Raw genomic sequence first — 21,444 nt, 5'->3', positions numbered from 1 at the left:
GCGAGCAGAACAAAGAAGACCGAATCGGAACAATGACAATCAATTTGGGGAAATGCCGGTATCGGCAAACTTTGGCGACGAACGCGCGGCGCCGGTGTACAGGACCGGGTGAAATTTGGAAAAAAATGCTGCAAAATATCGGGGCTCCTAAATGGGGGATGGCGATAACGCGACGCGGTCCACGGAATGCGCGGAAATAATCTGGATCCTTTCGGCGGGGATCTGGTTCGAAAGCGGAAACGGGACCGGTATAGGGATCGGTATGGGGATCGGTATAGGGATCGGTATGGGGATTGGTATAGGAATCGGTATGGGGACCGGCATTGGGATGGGGATCGGTGTAGGGCGAGAGCGGCAGGTATCAGCGGGGGATGAGGGGGCGGGAAAAGGAAAGGGAAAGGGAACGCGAACGTGGGAATGGGAAAGGGAATGGAAACGGGAATGGGAACGGGAACAGGGATGGGGATGCGCATGTACGCGACAGGGGAGCGGAATAAACTCCGTGCGGACGCGCTCACATCGCGGCGCACTGTCCTCCCGACAGCACGTTTCCACGCAGCTCTCACCCTCTCTCTTTCTCTCTCTCTCTTCTCTCTCTCCCCCTGTCTCTTCGTCCATCCCCCAGGATCTTCCAGTGATCCCCCCGGCTCCTCGTTTTTCGTCGACGGATTACGAGATATCCCCCTGTCCGCTCCGAAATGAAAATTTACCGGGCCGTCGGCCGCGGTCGTGGCGTCGCTGTGACGCGTCGCGTGTAACGGCGTCCCGTGGCCGTGATTATCGCTCGCTTGACACGTCACATGTGATTGGGAGATCCGAGGGATCCGTGCCGCGTCTCGCGAGTGACCTCAGCCACCCTGACCGACGATCATCCCCCGATCGACGATCATCGAGCTCTGGATCTGTGGAGCTTCGTGCTGCGCTGGGCAGCCAGGATGTCGTTCTTCAAGGGCCTGTGGAAGAGCAGCTCCAAGCACAAAAGTGAGTTGCCACTGTTTGTGGATGACTTTCGCCGGCTTTAGCGGCTATTGTCTCGGATCGCGTCGGCTACGATACCGTTCCTCGGACGACAGAGTTCTCGGACGACGCATCGGTGAGCCGTATCGTTTCGCCGCGATCGAGATATACCGATTTCTCGCGTTTTCTCCGTCGATCGTCGATTGAACGACCCGCCGGAACGTCGAGTTTGCCAAACGTTGCGTCTAATTCGAATTTTCCGCCGGTTAGGCACCCGCGTTACGAGGGATTCTACACTTTTCGGGATGCTGTGGATCCGCACGGCAAAGTAACAGCCACCGTTTCGAACGTTGTTGAAGCACTTTGCGAATGTCTTCTCGGGGATGATCACGACCGTGTACGTTGCGGAAGAACGGATACAATAGGTCCACCCGAAAACTCGTCGTTTCGTTTAACACGTCGAGGAGCGCGCCGCGTCGGTCACATATGGGTGGTAACGCTAATGGGCATACCGATTTTTTGAGCACGGTCTCGAAACTCATTTTCGACGTAATACAGTGCGCGAACGAAAACGTTGAATAGAACTTTCGGAACACAAAAGAGCCGGACTATTATTTCCTGCGGTAAATTGTAACTTTGTTTCATTAACCAAACGACTCCGATATCGTGCGAATTTTTGTGGCTCGTGTTCGCCGCTTGGCATTGTTAAGCGAACAAACGGCGGTTAGATACCGAGCGGGAGTTTCGCAATTAATAGATCATTAATAAGAGGTTAATCGTGTTACTCGTGTATATCGTATAACAACATGAAACGCGCGTGTATCATTATATCGTTGACGATATACTGTGAAATTTGAAGTAAAAGAAAATTTCGATTAGGCTGCGACGAAGCGACGCTATAGCTTTTCTTTGTGCTTTCGATGATGTAGGTTAACGAAGATGGGGGGGATGAAAGGTATCAATAAATCGTAAATACGTCTCTAAACCGGGGAGTTGAAGGGCCTCGCCTCGAGGATCGTCGCGACCCGCAATAAGGAATGGCCGAGAGCGGATCCTGTTTCTTGCGAATTTACGTCCGAGCGGTTATCGTTGGCTGCGGAACGAAGGAAATTTATCGGCAGGGCTCCGTTTCAAGGGCCACCACAGTAATTCCGGGCCGGCAACTCGATAGAGATACCGTTTCAAAGAGCGAAGGCGTGTGCACCCGGGATCTAATCGAAATTCTAGTCGGCTGCGATAATTGACGAAATTGCATTTTCTCGGCTGGCTGATCGAGAAAGCTTATTTACTACGCGCTGGTACGCAGCCGGATGATTAACGATAAAGTCGTGTCGGCTGCGAAACGCCGGGAAACGTTAACGGAGACGAGCAGAAGCGGAGCTCGCGGCGGCGGCAGCGGCAGCAAGCAACATCAGCGCCGGCAGTTAACGCGATTATTCGCAATAAGCGTCGTAATAGAGAGCCGCGTTTAAGATTATGGTAATGCATGCCGGGTCACGTTATAGGCGCAATGTGACCTCCTTCGGGGCACTGATTATTGATCATAAAATTTGCATAATCGCGGAGGCCGCGTCTCGGCGCCGCGCGATCAAAGAACAAGAGTTCCCGATCTATCGGCCGGCGGTGTTATCTCGCGAAACTGAGCGCGAAACGCGTCGACGCGCGCTCTCCCAATCTCCTCTCCGTCTTCCAAGCGTGTGCCGCTCTTACACGCTTCGATTTCACGCCGAGCCGCGAGCGCCGTTCCGCGAACTTCTTATCTAACGGCGAACTCCGACCAGCGAAATTAACGGAAGCTCCGCTGCGGAGTTTCGCGGCGGTCGCTTCGAGTAACGAACAGATTTTTTAGCGACACCTCGGGGAGCCGTTGCCGAAATTTCCAGTACCGGCGTGCGGAAGCACCATGGTCCCGGGGAGACGATAACATTAATTATGCTTGCCGCGAGTTGGTACGTTACCAGAAATTGCGCGCCGCGCTCATTTATGCAGGGAATCTCTCGTGCCCCGGCATCCGTCTTCGTTACGGCTCCTTCAGTTTGCCGGATTGCATTCTTCGGATCTACCTCGCGGTTGACTCGCGAGAGACTACTCCCCCCGTGCAACGTTCTAACAATTTTGGAATTTTCTTTACCGTCGCTTTGAAGATACAGAGCGATTTGCGACGGAAGTTCAGCGAGACGAAAGACACCGCGTCGATTCCGTGACGATGAGCAAAGAGTTTGATTTCACGGAACTATGTTATTTGAAATTTAAAATAGCTAATCCTCGAGAAGAAATTCGCAAATGATATGTTGCAATTACTTTAACAAGCGCAGCGCTAGAGTTTGCGATAATCGTATGAAATCCGAATAATTTATATCGTGACGTGTCTGACAAGCTGCATGTTACTATGACACGTGTACCTCGTTCATTTGAATGAACGTCGGTTTACGTAAAAGACAGCAATTAATATCGAACGTCGAGCGTAACGAAATTTTATCGGTCTCGTCTGACCAACGTGGCGGCGAAAATATCGTTACCTTCCGGGGAGATGCTTCGTTAAAATATATCTCGATTGCTTTCTTTCACAAATTGGGTATATTCATTTCGGTTAGGATCGTCTCGACGCTGCGATCCCGGCGGCGTCTCGACGCTACCAGAAGAAACGGGCCGGGGCCTTTGTCATTGAGATTCGCCAAGGGATTTAAAGGAAACCGCTGCTAAGATTGCGGCAGCTGGCGCTCCACCGTGTCCCGGTAATTTCGGCGAAGACCTCCGGCCATCGTTTGCATTGTACCAACAAGTTTAACCGTCGACGCGGGCCAATCCGCTCCAATCATCGCGCGGCCGTCGTCTTCCATTAAAGCCACGCCTGGCATTAAGCACGCGCGGACGCGTCCGAAACCGGCGCATCAAAATTTGAATATCGACGAAAATCGCGGACGAACACCACCGGAGCACATATCGGAGTCTTCGTGGCTGGTCCCTGTCGACGCGCGACGTTTCGAATCTCGCGTATATCATGCGTCGAACGAAACGGGTGACAGCGCATTGTGCGCCGAATGTTAATGCGCGCACGATTCGCTCGGTTTATTCGCGGGCGCGCGCGCGTTCTACGTTCGTCGTTCTTTTGTTCGAGCCACGTTTTAATCAATCACGCTAATCAACTTTTACTTTATCGCACGCGCTATAAAGAATGCAGCGGATCCCGACCGAGCCCGCTGTTAAATATTAATCACTTTGTTTCGAATTCTTCGTGCGCGATTCGAGACAATTCCCATCGAAATTTAAGGACTCCTACGAAGCAGAGGTTGATATAGTACCCTATTACTACATTCGACATTTTCTGAAATCACATAGCGTTTTATAGAGAACAGCTTTCGATATTTCTCATAAACATGGTTGAGAAAGTGGTGAAACGAGAGGATGGTTGATTTATCGAGGATATTGGAATCTTGCCAGACGATATTCTTTATTATCAAAAGATAAATAATATTTACATTTATCGTACGTACATCGTTTCTTCATTGCTTATACATCGACAACAAAATAATAGAATTTAATTTCAATGTAATATGAAAAAGATATTGTTCTGTTTAACAATCTTCGATGCGAGTCAAATTCCATACTATAAAACAAGGTATTGGGAGCCTTGTTCCGAATCAATTTGTCGCAAAATCGTACGAAATACGAGGGAGCATAGACGAGACTTCGGTGAGAGATGAAATAGTCTCTGTACAGCGTGCCCTCCTAAATCTTTCTACGTAGAGATGAGCCGTCGACAAGTATCCCTGCAACAGCTATCGCCGCGATCGAAACGCAGAGTGATCCTCGCAGCAGGACCGCAAAGGGTCGGCGGGCAGCGAGCAGGAGGATTCGTTGATTACAAGGGCGAACTGATAGCTGCTAATGAGCTCGTTGAGGCTCGACCGACACCGATCGAGTTTCGTTATCGTCGTTATCCCGACCGGTTCTCTCCTGTTTTACGACGTTCCGAGCGGGTGAAATCGATGCTCGCGCGGACATTACGTATTCGGGGCCGTTATCGGCGAGCACGCGGGGGCTGTAAATTCGAAACGATTCGACGAGTCGGTCCAAAGCCGCGGAACTGTGAATCGTTCGCTTTACGAGATTCGCGAATAATAAAAAAAACAGTGCGGCGCACGGGAGAGAGGCTGTCCGGACACCGACAGTTGCGACGACTTTGTTTCCCCGAAACGCGGTATTAGTCGGGATTACAAGCGTTCCGCCGAGGTGTTCGCGTGCTGTTTACGGGAGAGACCCTGCGAGAGACCGAGCGAAAATCGTGGAAAATCGGCGGGAAGCCGCGCCGAAACAACGCGAGTCCCGATGCGGAACCAATATCGAGCCGACTAGCGCCGACGCTCTGTTCATTTCCGTTTTCCCGGGGAAAACGGCGGGGGCCGCTCTCCCGATCCGTCTAATAAATTCATCGGGCCCTCCTCCGCATCCGAAACTGTAGCGCCTTAATTGGAAATACTTCGTTAACGATCGACGTCGAATTATGCGCGCAAGTGTTCCCAGCCGTCGCGCCGATAGGCCTCCAGCCAACAGAGAACCCTCTCTCGCAAAGGCCTGCGGTGCACGCGCGGAAATTGATGTACAAAGGTGGATTTCGAACGGAATCTTCTCCAGCTGGGATTTCCCCTGCGTACGTCATTTGCGGCTGGATAAGATCGTTCAATTAAGCGCGAAAGACGTGTGTTCGTTATGGCATTGTCTGTTCTAGGCATCGAGACCGGTAGACTGCGGCTGCGGAACGGTTTTCGAATTACGCAGATGTTGTGAAAACACTTTCGTCGGAGCGGAATAAAAATTGTCGGAAGATCGATCGCCGAAAAGAGAGATTAAATGAAAACGTATCATGTTCTCGTCAGTTTAGATACTGTAGCGTAACAATATTTTTGAATTCATTTCTGTCATGAAATTCGAATTGTATTAAAAACAAACGGGAGGTGGAGATAAATTTCACCTGATCGTTGTTGCGGAGCACAAAACGCGTCAGTCACTTTCGCAGCTCGGTAGCTTGCGCTGGAATAACGTGCCACACGTGTCGCCTTTGTCAAGGATAGAAGGAAATAAATAAATAAATCATGGACCGCCTCTTTGCAACATCTATTCTGCGTTTATTTCGATGTTTATGGAATAAACACTTACGGAGTAACACTAAGGCAGCGGTTACCGAATCATTCGAACCCAGAGTATTGAGATAGTTACTTAATTACTCAATTTTTGGAAATTAAATAAATTAAGTTGCTGTTATACTAGGAAAAACCGAGATTAACAGTTGGCAAGCGGACTGAAAACTAAATTAACGTAACGTGAGATATTATGAGAAAGTTAATAGGTTTACACGAGATATCATTAAATATTTCTTTCTATTAATTGCTAAATAAAGATGATAACGATTATAAACATTAACAATTTTACAGTTGTAAAAATGATCCGCCGTCCGAGGGTGAGAAAAACATTTCCAGCGCATTGAAAATCTCGTAGACAAATCTGTGAATAGAGTTCGTCACGCGTTGATAAATTTTCAGCACAATTAACAGTTCGGGAATGGAAGTAATTAAAAATTGAGCGTCCAGCGTCGGGTTCGCGTCTGCATGGCGAAACGATTGCGGCATGAATGTTTTATCAGTCCGTCGACACTTCCGGTTCAGCAATCGAATTCCTCGCCCTTCGAAATTGTAATTTTCTCGCGAAGAAACGCCGGGCGAAGCACACGGCGGCGCGGCGCGGCGCAGGGGCGGAGCCGCGAAAGGCGGAAGTCGTGTGAACAGCGCTTCGTATTTGCCATAACCGTTAAGTAGGTTTCCCAGCCGGCCATGAATATTCATCGGGCCCCGCCGTCGACGAAACGGATCGTCGACGTTGATTCGAATATTCGCGAGCATTAAGCGAGGCGCCGATCGTCCGGCGTAGTTTTTGCCGTCGGACACGCTTTTCCCTCGTTCGTTACCAGCGATTCATCCCGTCGTCGCCGTGTCGTCGACGGACTACGCCGGCCGATTGATTCCCGCAACGGTCTCCCGACGGAGTCGTTGAACCGGCGATCGAACGACCGCGACGGAAAAGAAGAACTGAAAATTTGACACCTGGACCGAACGTTTTAATCCGGCGCGTCGCTGTCCATTAACTTTCGTTTGTCTTGCAGATTAATCCGCGTCGACGGTGACCGAGAGCCCTCTTCGGCTTTGCGCGCTGGTGTTTCGTCGAATAGAATTTACGTGTCGGGTTAATCGAAAAGTGCTTGCCAAGCTTTCCAAGTTTAATCCTCGGTGGACGGTGTCGTGTCATTTCTGCCCTATTACAATCTCTCGCGTAACAAATTTTTGTCGGCATAATAACGTTCGTATATCTCCTCAAACTGTGCATTTCTATTTAACAATTTAGAGCCGTGATAACTATAATTCAATCGCAGCTACAGTTTATTCGGAACAAAGTCTACAAAATTCATTGGAGTAATTCAATCGCAGCTACAGTCTATTCGGAACAAAGTCTACAAAATCCATTGAAATATACACTGAAAAGGTAAAAAATAATAAAAACCACCAAGGTAAAGTTTAATCTCGTCTTACAAGCCGACGGTTTCAATAGGCCGATAATTAATAAACCAGCAACAGCGTAGCAATAATCGTCGAATCGAAAGCGGAGGTACCAAAATGGCCGAGAATTTCTGCACTTCCGAGGTTTCTCGGGCGCGACTACCGGCAAAGTATGCTGTAACATAGGGTATCGCGGTTACCTTCCGCCTCGGCGCAATGCAAAACCGAAGTTTCCGCGGCAATTCTTTTAATATGCAGCGAACGGAGGCGAGCATCTGGCCGGCGCCGATGGAAAACGAAAGAAAGCAACGATCGTTGTTTGATCGCTCGATCGAATTCCGATGAATCGGAAAAGTCTCGGTTGCTCGCGAAGGCGTGTTCAACGGGATCGCCGAGGGATCGTTTCGCAGCCGATTTAAATATAAATTAAATGACGAGTTCGCCCCTCGGGAGCCTGCTGTCTCCCCGTGTCCCTCGGGCTTTCTCCCAGCTTTTAGAATGGAAATTCTGATTAACTGAATTAACCGGACCCTCGGGACGACGCGTGCTCGTTTCCGAACGGGATCGGCCGAAGACTTCCCGGCGAACGGGCGTTAACCGAACGTGGTTTCCCTTCGATTTCTCCGTGAATCGATTCGATCGAGCGCGAAACGATTATTCCGTGCTCGGGGATCGGAGAACTTTTCACGGTGAAACGAATACCGCGACCTTCGATGCGGACCGGGGAAACGAACGACGGGGACACGACCGTCTCCGGGCTTACCCGTGATTTACGTCGAAATCACGATCGAGAGTCGATCGGTTAAACTCGGCTCGCTTCTTCGGCGAACTGTCCGCTTTACCCGCAGTTTCAGCAACGTGACACCGAGCGAAAAATCGGCGATCGGTTCGCCCGCCCCTTGTCACCTGTAATCGCCGACACGCGGCTCGAAAGACGCCTCGGAACCGCCCGGACTAGAAACGAAGTGCATTACTCTACGCGATTTTGCGCGTTCATGGCGAAATTCGGTAGACGCGATTTCGGATGGTACAAGGAGTTCGGATAAACGAGATTCTGCTCTCGTAGCACGACGGAGAAACGTTCTTTTAACGGCACTTTGCCGTGCTTCTGATTAAACCGGGTATCATAGAGAGCCGCGACTATTCTCGCTGTTGGAGCCAGCTCAGGTTCCTCATTTCTTCCGCGGGTTCTCAATCGCGTAGAGTGGAGAGAAGCGCCGTTAAATCTCAACCGGTTTGATTCCTAATGCATGGAAGTGTGTTTCGCGAGCTTTCGCCACTACGGGTTTTACCTGGCGAACTCCGGCGGAAACTTCCGGCAAAGTGTACGAGCATCTTTCGACCCGACGAAGTTTTTCGTCATAGTTGTAGGTTCTATTAGAGGGAGAGCAAGGGCTGGCGCGGTCGGTTTGCCAACCCAGGTCGGCGAGACCGCAACGCGATACGGAAACCAACCCCCGGAGTCGACCCAGCTACTCGTAAAAACGTTTACGCCGGTCGTTATTCTTCTTGGTTCGCGCCTAACTTTCCTGCTGGCGACTCGACCTCTCTCTCTACTCTCTCTCTCTCTCTACTCTCTTTTTCTTGACTTTTGACCGGCAAGAGAGAGCTTGTAAATTCGGCGAATATGCAAGAGGTCGCGAGTGCTATCCCGCGATAAATATAAACGTTTAACGAGCCTCGGATTCCTCCACTCGATCCTCAGTTTTATCTACGAGCGCCATTAATTTTCAATGTTCTTCCCGTTTCCCGTGAATAACGAGCCGCGCCGAATAGCCTAATGCCGTTGCACCTCTATCGACGCACCGGTTCGCCTATTTGCTCGCAGTTACGACGTTGCCACGGCTATTAATCAGCACCCGCTGTTGCCGTTTAATATGACTCGCGTTACAGGCTTAATTAACGCTTCAACGATGCTTTCGGATATTCCGTACGGCGGCTCTCGCCGCTTCCGATTCTTAGCGCGACGCCGACGCGACGAAAGCTCGGATATTGCTTCCGACGTCCATTTTATGCATTTATTACAGGAACGCGGGGAGGTGGTCGGCAAGGTACGAGCCAGCGAAACCGTCGGAACATTGCGTTTACGGATCGTTAACATTAAAGCGGTATCGAGCACGGAAAGCGTCCCCCGTTGCTTTACGCGAACGACGGGATTGAATTTATTCAGACTTGTCGGTAACTCTCTATTGCATCTTACATTTGGCCGAGCAAAGTTAATAGATTATACGTCGTAAATTGAAATGATAATAATTGTAGCTGGAATAACGTAATTATGCCAATAATTGCGATTCCGTAGACTGGCCGATCTGCTGTAAAACATTCGCAACCGTGGAGTTTCTTTAACACCTTTTGGTTGTACGAGTTCTATGTACAGATAACCCTTTCACAATACGGTGTACGAGTTCCTAGAAAATGCCGGGTTGTTTGAAACCGTATTCTATGCGATCTACAGCCACAAAAAGGAGGGGGAGGTGTTCTTAAAACTTATTGAGAACATTTTTTTTCAATTTCATATACGGAACATAATTTTTATTGAAAATATAAAGGTACGTGTAACACGAAAAGGGAAATATTACCTTTATTTAATGTAATCTTAATTTAACCAATTTCCTCCTCATTAATACTCAGTATAATCCAAAGAAGACATTTCTTCGTTTGAGCGATGTCGCCTTCGCTTTCTGAACATTCTTCTTCATTTCAGTTTTTCCACCTTCTATCCACTTTAATAAATTTGTAATTCTAGATTCTTTGCCGGTTCTTGCACGGTCGTTACAGACTTCGCGGTATGAAAATAGACACTTTCGCAGCTCACTTTTGAATTTTCATCGTCTTTCGAAAGAAGTACATTACAGTATTATTTCTTGCCGTCATTATTTTATGGTAATTTAGTCTTTAAATGTACGAAACAAAAATTATGTTATCCGGCGCTGTAGAAGCACAGTGTTATAAAATAGTTTCCGCAATTTTCTTATCACGTTGCAGCGAGACGGTGTTATAGAATGCTGTGTGTACCTAATCGAAGGGCTACCTCTGCTTAATCAAACACTATCTTACCGTACATATTTTATGATAGCGTAAAGTAGACTTCGTAGACCGAAGAAACCGCCTAATTAAAAATTCTACCGTAGCTCGGTTTAGCTGCTTACCATTCGAATGAAAAATCCCTTTGCAGCAGCATCGATGCTCCCGTTGTTCGTTTAGTATTTTCGGGGCGCGCAAACGGCGCGATTTTATATCGGTAACTTAATAAATCCGGTCGAATACAGAGCAAGCCGGGGAAAGCGATTTCGTATCTGAAATTTCACAAAATTCCGTCCGAATATCCTGCGGGGGGGAGACTTCTCTGTGAGAAATTTTTCACGATTTAACGTGGTCCGAATACGATTCGTGCTTGCAAGGAGAAGACAGCCTGGCGCTATTATTCCCGCGGAGCAAGAGCACAACTGGAAATCACGGAGCTTTTTTTTCTCCTCGTCGCGGAAGACGGCTCCGATGCTGGAAAACTAATTACGAGTTGGCAGAATTTCGTTTGAGAAGTCTTCTTCCACCGCAAGAAATCCAACACAGCCTGCCCCACCCGACGCGATTTCTCCGGCCGCGGCAACGTTCTCTGCTCTCGTCGGGGAGAAGAAAACTCCGTCGTCGACGCGTGCGACGACGTGGCCGGCGGAGTAATCCCGACCAATCGTAGAACTCGGGATTATGCTATTCGATGTACGTGTAATAGGATTCGTTATGACCCTGGCCGAGCCTAAACGTTTCCCACGGAAACGTTAATAAAACGGACGAAAGATCGGAGATCCGTTGAGAAAGTTTTATTTTATTTGGAAGTACTAGCAGTGGTTTTCTCTTATTTATTGAGGAACTGGAATATTTATTAAGGAATTAGAAAAAGCTAAATTATGTATTATATTATATTATTAATAGTTCGTAGGCCAGTCATTTCTGACAACAGAACCTTTTACATTTTTCTTCACGAGGTCTCAGGTTCAATAATTTAGTTTGGGTTAAAGGTGACTAAGCACCGCTTTTCAACTGTTGAAAAATTGGATCATTTATCAAAGACTCGGCTGATGCAGAAAGCGAACAACAAAAGGTTTAATTTCTTACTCTACGGCGAATACCCTGATCCCAGTCTATCGGTCATTTTAACGAGAACGCCAGTTCCGGATTATAAGAAAATAAACGAACATTCGCACTTAGCAGATTACGTAGATTACTTGCCGGTAGATTGCCCCGTCGCGAGTCCGACTAATTGTTATACGAAGTGCGTATAATCGACCTTCTCGCATCCCGTTCAAAAGTTCGAAATACTCTAAAGCAAGGGCGATGCCATAGTTATGCTACCCACTGTACGAGGAAGACGTCATTCTAGAGACACGGCAGCGAGGTGTTAATTAAAAATCGCATGTTCGCTGCAGAGTCGTAGAACGTGCTCGCTCTCTCCGGTCCGCGATATCCCGCTTCTCGATCCGATTCAATTAAATCGTTACGGTCTCGAGGAACAAGTAGACGGTAGACGGTTGCCGGTCGTACTCGACGCGGCGAGTAATCGAGCCAAACTTACGGTCCACGCTAATCGAACGAACTTTCCCAGCTTTCAGGCTGGAAACTCGCGGGCTCGAGGCCGAAGTCTGTTAATTACTCGCTTTATCTTACGCGCAACTGTTCCCTCCGCCTCCCCTCACCGATACGGCAATGAATTTTCCCGGCGAATTCGCTTCTGATTTTCGCCGCGATACCAGACGCGGCTGCCGCACCGTCGCGAACGAAAATGTCTGGGAAAAATGGCGAACGGCGTCGGGGTTGAAACGGGTCTCGAGAAAGAGGCGAGACAACCGGGTCCGCGATATTTTGCCCGCGGTCTCCTAGGGGAGACCTTTTCGCGAGCATAGTGGAAATGACTTTTCTCTGTCGCGGAAGCCGATGGACCTTGGAGAACGTCGATGGACAACGAGAGCACGAAGCAATCACTTTTTTTTTCTCGAGATCCAGCGAGAATATCCGGCCCCGAAGATTTCCACTCTTTTTCGCCCGGCGACGTCTTGTCGTCCGTGCCGAGCTTGACGTTTCGCGGACAGCGACGGGCTCCGCCAATTAACGCCGGAACGACCGGGGGAAGTCGAAATGAGCCATTCCCGGGAATCCATTCGTTTTACGATCGTTCACGGTATAGGGTAATGTTGCTTAATACGAGAACTCGGCTTATCCGTGTCACGGAATTGTTGGATGTTACCAGCGGCCAAGTTTTGCTTCGTTCCTAATCGTGTTTTTAGCGCAGTTTTAATAGAACTGTTCAAGGCAGTACGAGATTTACCGTTTGACTAGGAAAAGCGTGTATGTACGCCCTAGCAAGTCCAGCGATATATGTACGAAAGCCGTGAATATATGTCATCAAGATATTGTGGACCGCAACGCTTTCGCTGTTGCACCAACATTATCACTGCGTTAAATGTTCTGTTTATCGTATGTAATCTCTTTTTGAATTTTATTCTTTATCAATATCGACAGCCAATCACAATCACTGGTTTGTTTGTTCCGCTTCGCATGAATTGATGGTCCTATCTGAAAGTACGCTGCAGTCAAAAGATTAACGAGCTGATAAATTGCCTTTGGTTCGTTTTCGGGCATTATGATCTGTATATTCATCAGAAAATACATATTACAAATGCGTGGTATGTATTGTCTGATAAATGCTTGTTAAATGTTATGTATTGTTACGTAATATATATATATATATATTATTATAATTTTTGATACAAAAACGTAACATACCTTGTTCGATGAATACAAAGTCATAGTTACGAGCCGAATCAAAGCAAAAGTGCAGCGATAGTAATCGGCTACTCCGCTACACCCTACCGGATCCGCGGGATATTAATTCCGATGTCGCCAGTATTTCCGTTTCACGGCGAATCGGTATCGACCCCGAACGAGTTAATTAAAATTAGATTCCCTCTCGGCCAGGTATTCATAGAGCGCGCATATTTTTTCGCGGCAGCAAATCTAATTATCGTCCGAATGGGGCTGACCCGGGAGAGTTCGATACGGCGCTGTACGTCGATTTCACGAGCGCGGCAGAACAACGACGCGCCGCCGGATATCAGCTCATTAATAACTCTGATCATTTCGTACGGACTTAGAAGAATTGGCCGTGGCCGGCGCGCGCGAGACGTGGGCAAACACATCTGGAAACTTTCGGTTGATCAGCTCGCGCGCGCGCCGACCGTTTCCCCGTGAAATTAATTCCCGGATACCCCGCGCGGCGCCCGGACTTTCTGGCAAGAATTTTCAATATCGACGCTTCGAGTGTGTTTGTACCTTTTGGTTGGCCGCACAAGGGTTGACCGTGCAGCTCGAGCAGCGAGTCTATGCGGAAGCGGTGCTCGGCTCCGAACCGTTCAGGGTTGATCAAGTCGTAAACGCTGCCGTTTGAACGGGTCCGCGGAGCTTCTGAAGCGAGAGAGCGGTTCGGCCGTCCGTGCTTTTCGAGGGCAGCGAAGGGGATGAAAGTGGCGGCGGTGGGCCGGGGCCAAGAGGGCCGGACGTTCGATAAACTCGAGATCCTTATTTCCGGAAGACGACTCGACGGGCTCGGATAACGGCGGATAACAGCGGATAACTGTTATCGATGTCGCGGTCCGTATTAACAACGACCACGTTACACGGTTCGCTCGGGGAACGGCCGAAGAAAAACGGGGGTGGCCGTCGTCGTCCGCTCGGGCTTCTGGTTTCACGAGACAAATGGCGTGTTGACGGTGGTACATTCTCCTTGATTATGCGAGCGGAACAAAGGGCAGCCGGCGCGGCTCTCTCGCCGAGCCAGCGAAACTTTTCCGAGTCCGGCCTTGCCCCGTCGAGTCGACTAATTGCGCCCCGAATCTTGCAAACAATCTCCCCGCCACGCGAATAATTAACAGATACGATATCCCAGCCGTTGCGAATTTCCGCGACGGAACGCTCGACGCTTCGTTTAGAGCCCGAACAGCGAGAATCTGATAAGGAGATCCTCTACTCTATCGTCGACGGAGGACGAAGGAATACGCGAAAGATTGCAAAATGCAATGGCGATAGCAATCGTCTTCATGATTCTTAGAAAAACGTCTTGCGAACTTCGCTTACTGTTCACTGTGACCTACGTTTTCACTGGTTTCTTGTTCCTTTTTTCTGGGGTGGACGTTCTTGGAATACGAGGATACTCTCTCCATGCCTCCAAGCGAAGTTTTTAGAATAAGGATATAGGCTGTTTTTACTTAACTTAAAATAATTCACACTAATCGATAATGATTTGCTCTTAAAAAGTTGTACGAGGAGAGTGTATTCCATGAAATATTCCTTGTAATTTTTTAAGCACATTTAATTCGGATCACAATTTCTACCAAATTTTTAAGCCCCAATTAAATTTTGCAATTGTTAAAAATACCCTTACGGTTTAACAAAAATTACTACAATCATTTCAATAACTTTAGAAATTGTTTTATTTTATCTTCTTAACACTTTGGCACGTACAGATGACATTTTAAGACACAATTCAAAATTTTCAAAACTGTGATTTCCATCATAAAAACTCTAACCCTCTAACTGCTGATTTTACGTATATGTGTTGAATTTCTGCTTCTGATCTTAATCTCGTACTGAATTAGGCTCATTCCTGATTCTAATAAAGTCCGATCACGATCCTAAAACAGGTTAAATTTTTATTCTAATCAGGTTCAATCTCGATCCTGCATTAAACGATCCCCGAAAGCGGTGCGACTAAACAAGCAGCCGTGACTTATTCAAATCGATCGGGATTGAATCAGAAAGGAGAGAGAGAGAGAGAGAGAGAGAGAGATCCAGTACGCGAAAAATGAATGGGAGACGCACAAAGCGCCGAAGGATAGAGCAGGATTCGCTGTCTAACGAGGGCATAATCTGCTCACCCCTGATTCGGCATACGCTATGCCGTGTCTTGTTTCGTTTTGAATGGAGTCTCCCGCGGCGATCGATTCAGCTCGGGACGACCGCGGCGTTTTCAGTTTGAAAACCGGACGGTGTTCGAGAAATCGTTAGAAGAGGAAGTACGGAGGGGTTAAAATTGCGAGCAAATCGTTGTACACGCCACTGGAAACCTCTGTCGTGGACGAACGACGGTAAAACCTTGTTGGCGAGCAGCTTGTTCACGACACGCAATTACGCTCAATTCCAGCAGAGCCGGAGATCGAAATTCGCAGCGTGGCAGAATTCTGATCGAACGTGCGTCTCTCTCTCTCTCTCTCCCTCTCTCTCGCACACGCACACTCTATCCGTCTCTTCATTTCCCTCCGTCTCTCTATTTGTGCTGGTTCGCTGGGATTTGATGTAAACAATCGGGTTAAGAGACGGGATTCGGGCTCTGCTCAGGTTCCCCGGGTCTCTTGAAGCTAGCCGGCAATTCTCGCGATTCAGCTCTCCGTCGATTGCGCTACACGGCCGAAACTGTTTGCGCTTGCTAGTTTGTATACGAATTACTGTGCGCGGTTCTCTCCGTGCCTCTGTCCAAATGCCGGGACGCCGCGACGCTCGGCGTCGGGAAGTTCGGAAGCCATGAATTTGCCCCGTTGTGTTTCGGCAAGAACGGCCCGGAAGCTCGGCCGAAAATTGTCTGGCCGATTCGCTCGCGCACGGTCGCCGAGAATAGGGGACAGCCTTGTCGAGAGCAGCCTGAACTCCTCGGACCTATTCATCCGCGGGAAAGCGCAGCGAAGAGTCGGTTTTCGAAAAACGTTCGCCTCGATTTATCCGCGATTTATTCGCTGCGTTCAATTGATTATTTACGTGTCCAGCGTGTTCGTTCGATTCGGCCGAATTTGTTCGAAAATCTAAGGGGCCGCGTGTACACGTTTTCACAGAGGTGACGATTTTAAATGCTCCGCGAGTCCAAGTGCTCCAATGAGCGGCATCGCATTAACTTATTAACGATTACCGTGCGTGAATATTAATCGGGCCCGCGTCTGATCGAACCATGAAAAATTGATGGCGTATTTGTTGTTCGAGACGAACGTTCGAACGTATTAGCGGGGGGCCGGGTAATTTCATTGTTAATCAATGCGGCGCGCTGCAAAATTAATGCGCCCGATAACGCTAAACGCGGGCCGAACGAACCGGGCAAGCCATTCTCCACTTGAATGAGAAATTGGATAATAATTGTCCTATTACAGGGCTGAAATCTACGGTCGGCATCGAAATTAATAAAGCACAGACGCACGATATTTTCGTAGACGGTTACGATGTTTCCTCGCGGCGCGGAGTTATTTATTCCACGGCGACGTTCTATTCTCGACGATATCGCGACCGCGTTCAAACACTCTAAGATATTTAAGTTTTAATTATAGAATTCGGTAGGCAACTTCTCAATCTTCTTGACAATATCATTCGATATCATTCTCGTTTCAAGATGTTCATTCGGGACTTGAAAATTCTTATGCTTGCACATATGATAAATTAAAAGGCAAATGATATCTTTGGAAGGTGTCTAAAGATCTTGGAGATAAGATAGCGAGATTGTGAATCTTCCACAGCTTTAGAAAATATTTTTGAACTATAAAGAATAAACTCATGATACAATGATTATATATGAACCTTGATTATTTGATCCTTCATACACAAAACAAGAATTGTCATCAATATTGAGCAACAATACTTGACAAGAATGTCTACAAAATCGAAACAATTCAACGAATGAATAAAGCTAGACAGTGAAAATGTATCATAATGAAATTATATCGATGGAAATGGCGAACGGTCTCCTGTAAATAATATCCCGCGTTTCTGTTTCGAATGCAATGAAAATACGGCTCTTATTTCACCGGCGGACCGGTCTCTCTCCGCTTCCGCCAGAGAATTGATCCGTAGAATTCCGAGCCGATCCATCGCCGCGAAACGGTGAAAATGGTCCCGCAAGGGCCAAAGGGTAAGGTAGCCCATGAAAAGTGGGAGGCCACCGAATGAATCGAGCCGAAAATAAAAGCAGAACGAGCCGGGGGAATCGAAGGGTCGCGCGCGCGCGCGCGCGCGGGTCCTGCGGTGAAAGGTCCCGGCGAAGATTTAATTTGCGGTTTACCCGTCGGCGGTCGGGCTGATGGGAATCTCGATTCGATTTTTCACCTTCCCCTTATTTCGCCCCTTTATCCCGGCTGCTCGGGACGCTACCCGCAGATCTCGAGAACCTGCTAAAGTTATTAGCGAGCCGCGGGGAAAAAGGCGGCGAGCGATCGGTAACGATCGCTCGCCGCCGCGACAACGCCGGATCGTTTCGTTGACAATTTATTCGGTGGTCCCCGTCAGCGGGAAGGAAAGCAACGAATATTTTCGATCAGAGAGAGAGAGAGAGAGAGAGAGAGAGAGAGAGAAAGTTAAACTACGCGGAGGCAGACTTCACGAGTGGCTTACTTTTCCGCGCCGGAAACCGTCAAGGAACACAGCGCGGGCCGCGGTAATTGCTTCCAATTCTTTCGAGTGGACGACAGAGGCGAGAAAGCTCGACGAGTGCCTGCGCTCGAGATCCTCCGCCGTTTCTTGCCGTTTCCCGCGAAGAAATACATTCATCCTGATTTCGTGGACGCGTCGGCGAGCGCGCGCGCGGCGTTCCGAAAACAGTCGTCGCCGACTTCGGAACGGATCGGACACGAGGAATCGAGGAGCCAAAAGACGCGGGCGAACAAAAGGTTTCCGCGATGCGAGATCCGAAACCGTGTTTGTTAATTGTCTGCGGAGAAGTTTTCCCCGGGCAAAGAGAGGACACCGCGAAGTCGTTCACGGTCTCCGGGTTTTTTTGTCCTTTGTGCCGCGGCTACGCGGGAGAGCGAACCGTATCGTTGGACATCGGAACAATCGTTGGATCGTCTAATTGGACCCGCCGCGTATTGCGGCCGGAGAGGAAAGGCTGCGCGCGCGCGGGGCTAACTTAATTGGAACGACGTCTGAGCCAAACGAAATTCGAGGACGTAATTACTGAACGAACCCCGGGATTCAAGTGGGCAAGATATGCGCCGAAGAATGGAGCCTATTCGCCGAGTGGTCAACGAGTGGCTCCCGACGAGCTTTTGTCTCTACCCGAGGCTGATCCCGGGGTTCCCGCAAAGCGCTAATTCCCGCCCGAAAACATATTTTTCGTCTTTGAACGGGCCCCACCACCCCCCTCCTTCTCTTTCCGCTGAAAGCTTTGAGCACCGACGCGTCGATTCTGTGGTGGTCGTTAGACTTTCATGCGAATTCGTATTTTTGAAAAACTCGGGATTTCATGGGCGCGCTTTCTTGTTCAACGAAAAGCTTTCTCCGTGGAGATGTGAAAATAAAAATTATACGATGGAACCTTCGTTGCTGAAGCTGATCAAAAGGACGGGAACGTTGAGATATTTATTTATTCATTTATTTATCCATTACACGAGCAATATCCAATGCGCAGGATAAAACCCTTACAGGATTTACGTTCTCAATATTGATGATACATCGCACGACGAAGCTCGATATTCTATAAGATTTTGTAATAATTTAATGAATTCGCGCATATAACTATGTATCTGTATTGTCTGTGAGAATTTGTAAATGCATTAAATTAGAATACCTTGCTTCAACCATTGACCGTAAAAAGTCTACGTAGAAATTGATGGAAAGGATGACACAGTAGCGAGTAAAAGAAACAGCGAATTTCATAAGCGAAAAGCACAGAAATAATAGGAATCGCTTAAACGATTTTCCCGCGACGTTTATTGGATCCTAGTTACCTTAGTTACACTAATTGCGTTTCCACTGCGAAAGATCGACGGGAAACAGTCGACCTCGGCGGCACTGTGGCACACCGGGCACTGAAATCGATTTCCTTTCGCTGAGGGATGTCAAAAAGCGACGGAAAAGTTTGTCCTGCACTCGTAGAAAGTCGCGCGGCACGAGCCGAGGCGTTTTGCTTTTCTCGGAGGGCAAGATAATGCACGGGCGCGCTTGTAGTCGTTCCAAGAAATCAATTGAAAGCAGAGAATAAAGTTCTGCTCGAATTTCATTGGAAACTTTGAGCTTATTTTCCCCGAATGGATCTGTTGTGCCGTGCATCAGAATCACTCAACCCGCGCGTCCAATTTACAACGCAGCCAACGCCAAAGGAAAGACGGATGATGTTCTTTAGAAAAGAGATGACTTTGTAGTGTCTTGCTTCTCTGTGGAAGTATACAGATAGCACAAGGACGTCTTTAAAAAGTCTTGGCAACCATTGAAGGGTCCTTTTAACGTCTGAAATAACGTATCTTAAAAACGTTCATCTCAGGGCGTAAGTTTTTCAAACCGAAAACGAACGTAAACTGGAGTGCTTTAAGATTTGATTATTGGATATTTATACAAAAATTCGTGTGCATTGCTCTTTCGTTAAAACTAAAAAAGACGTTTCTGCTCACGCGCGTCGTTCCATCGTCGAGTATGCCTGCTTCTGAGCATGGATACAACGCGGAAAGATCGCGGGTCTACGAAGTTGAGAAAACTGATGCGGAACAGTCTTTCCTCGCAACAGTTCCAAGAACTTCGGTCCCCTGCCAGCCAGCGTATGCCAATTATTTCCGCTGGAAAATACCGTAATATCCGATACAATGGCGGTCTGAGAGGTCTCGATAGCGACTCCTCTTGAATCGCAAAACTTCGAAGGAACCGCGTTTGAAATTGCCGTGGACCCCCCCTTCGGCCGTTGAGTAGAATCGATTGCTCCTCGAGCACGTCGGGCTGCGAGGGAGGATGACGGTGGGTCGAATTAATGGGACATGACATCGACGTGACGAGTGCGCAGCGTCCATTATTGCTTGACAAATCATTTCGGACAGGTTGACCCGCGTGATCGCTCACGCAGCTGTGTTTCTTGCGTTTTCGCGACCCCGTGTTTCTTGCATATATGTTGCCTGGAGTCGCGTCGGGGAAACGTAATTAACGTCTTCGTAATGAAAGAATGTGAACGAAATTATGTTGTCAGTTAGGTGTGTCAATCGTGTGTTGCACCGGTGCAACTTGTATGACATCCAAAGGGTGAGATTGGTTTGTCACCTTCCGCAATTTTGGATTTCAGTTGTTCTTCAAGCTTTACATTATGCTGTTATTTATACAGTAAACTGTACAGTACAGTGTAGAGATAATTTATGAATATGAGGAGATTGCGTCCACATATGTACGTCTACATTTATCTTTTCTCATTTATTGTTTAGCGTTGGCAAATCTATGTCTACATTTTTTTTTTAAACGAAACAGCTCTCTTAACACATTACTGTCTTAAATTAGTAACTCAAGTGTTGTCTTTTTTAATTGTATATATATATCTGTCCACGACTATATGTAATCTACATCTAAATATATCTAAATATAAATGTAATCTACATCTAAATCGGGCAGCAAATTTAACACGTTCGCTGACGTGAATACTATAGCAATCACTGTCATCGTGACACAATCTTGACGTAAACGCTATAATATTCCACTTGTGTATAAAAGAAATATAACTATTAAAATATGATATTCCGAGCATCTAAAAAGCGGCCAAATAAAATTTCAATGTTACGATTAATTTCCAAATTAATTGATCTGTTTCGACAAAGTGTTGACAGTCCGCGAACGTGTTAAGAAGGGAAGGAAACGCAATCGAAGCGTGTTTCGACACGGTAGTCGACGAGCACAGGGGTAGCTGTGAGCAAAGAGGGGACGTTGTCGGGCGGATTTCAATATGGTCGACGTTAACTTGCAGAACTATGCGAGGAATGGGCCCTGGCGAATAGTCGCGAATGCGTCGAGGGCAGCGGTTCTGCGGGCACGACGCACGAGGAATCCGAGGATGCGTCGGAAGCCCGGTTCACCCTCAAATATTTGGGCAGCACCCTCGTCGAGACCCCCTCGAGCGAAGAGGCAACGGCGGAAGCCATCAAGACTGTCATTACGATGGTACGTACCCGCG

The 21,444-nt window shown here is 48.0% G+C and overlaps 1 protein-coding gene across 2 annotated transcripts in view; it reads left to right on the top strand.

Annotated features, from left to right (window-relative positions):
- LOC144474210 (uncharacterized) overlaps positions 1 to 21,444 on the top strand; it is a 54,632-nt gene that overhangs the window by 24,034 nt on the left and 9,154 nt on the right. Inside the window, exons 1-2 of one of the 2 annotated variants that reach the window (XM_078188867.1) lie at positions 435 to 981; positions 21,238 to 21,431. In XM_078188867.1, coding sequence (XP_078044993.1) covers positions 936 to 981; positions 21,238 to 21,431 — 240 coding nt within the window. In that variant the 5' untranslated portion in view covers positions 435 to 935. Of the gene's footprint in view, positions 1 to 434; positions 982 to 21,237; positions 21,432 to 21,444 lie in introns of those variants that run through there. The other variant, XM_078188868.1, reaches the window with a different exon arrangement.

This window comes from Augochlora pura, chromosome 8 (genome assembly GCF_028453695.1).
Source record: "Augochlora pura isolate Apur16 chromosome 8, APUR_v2.2.1, whole genome shotgun sequence".
In the NCBI taxonomy this organism is placed as follows: Eukaryota; Metazoa; Arthropoda; class Insecta; order Hymenoptera; family Halictidae; genus Augochlora; species Augochlora pura.
This window is presented reverse-complemented; position numbering and strand designations above follow the sequence as displayed.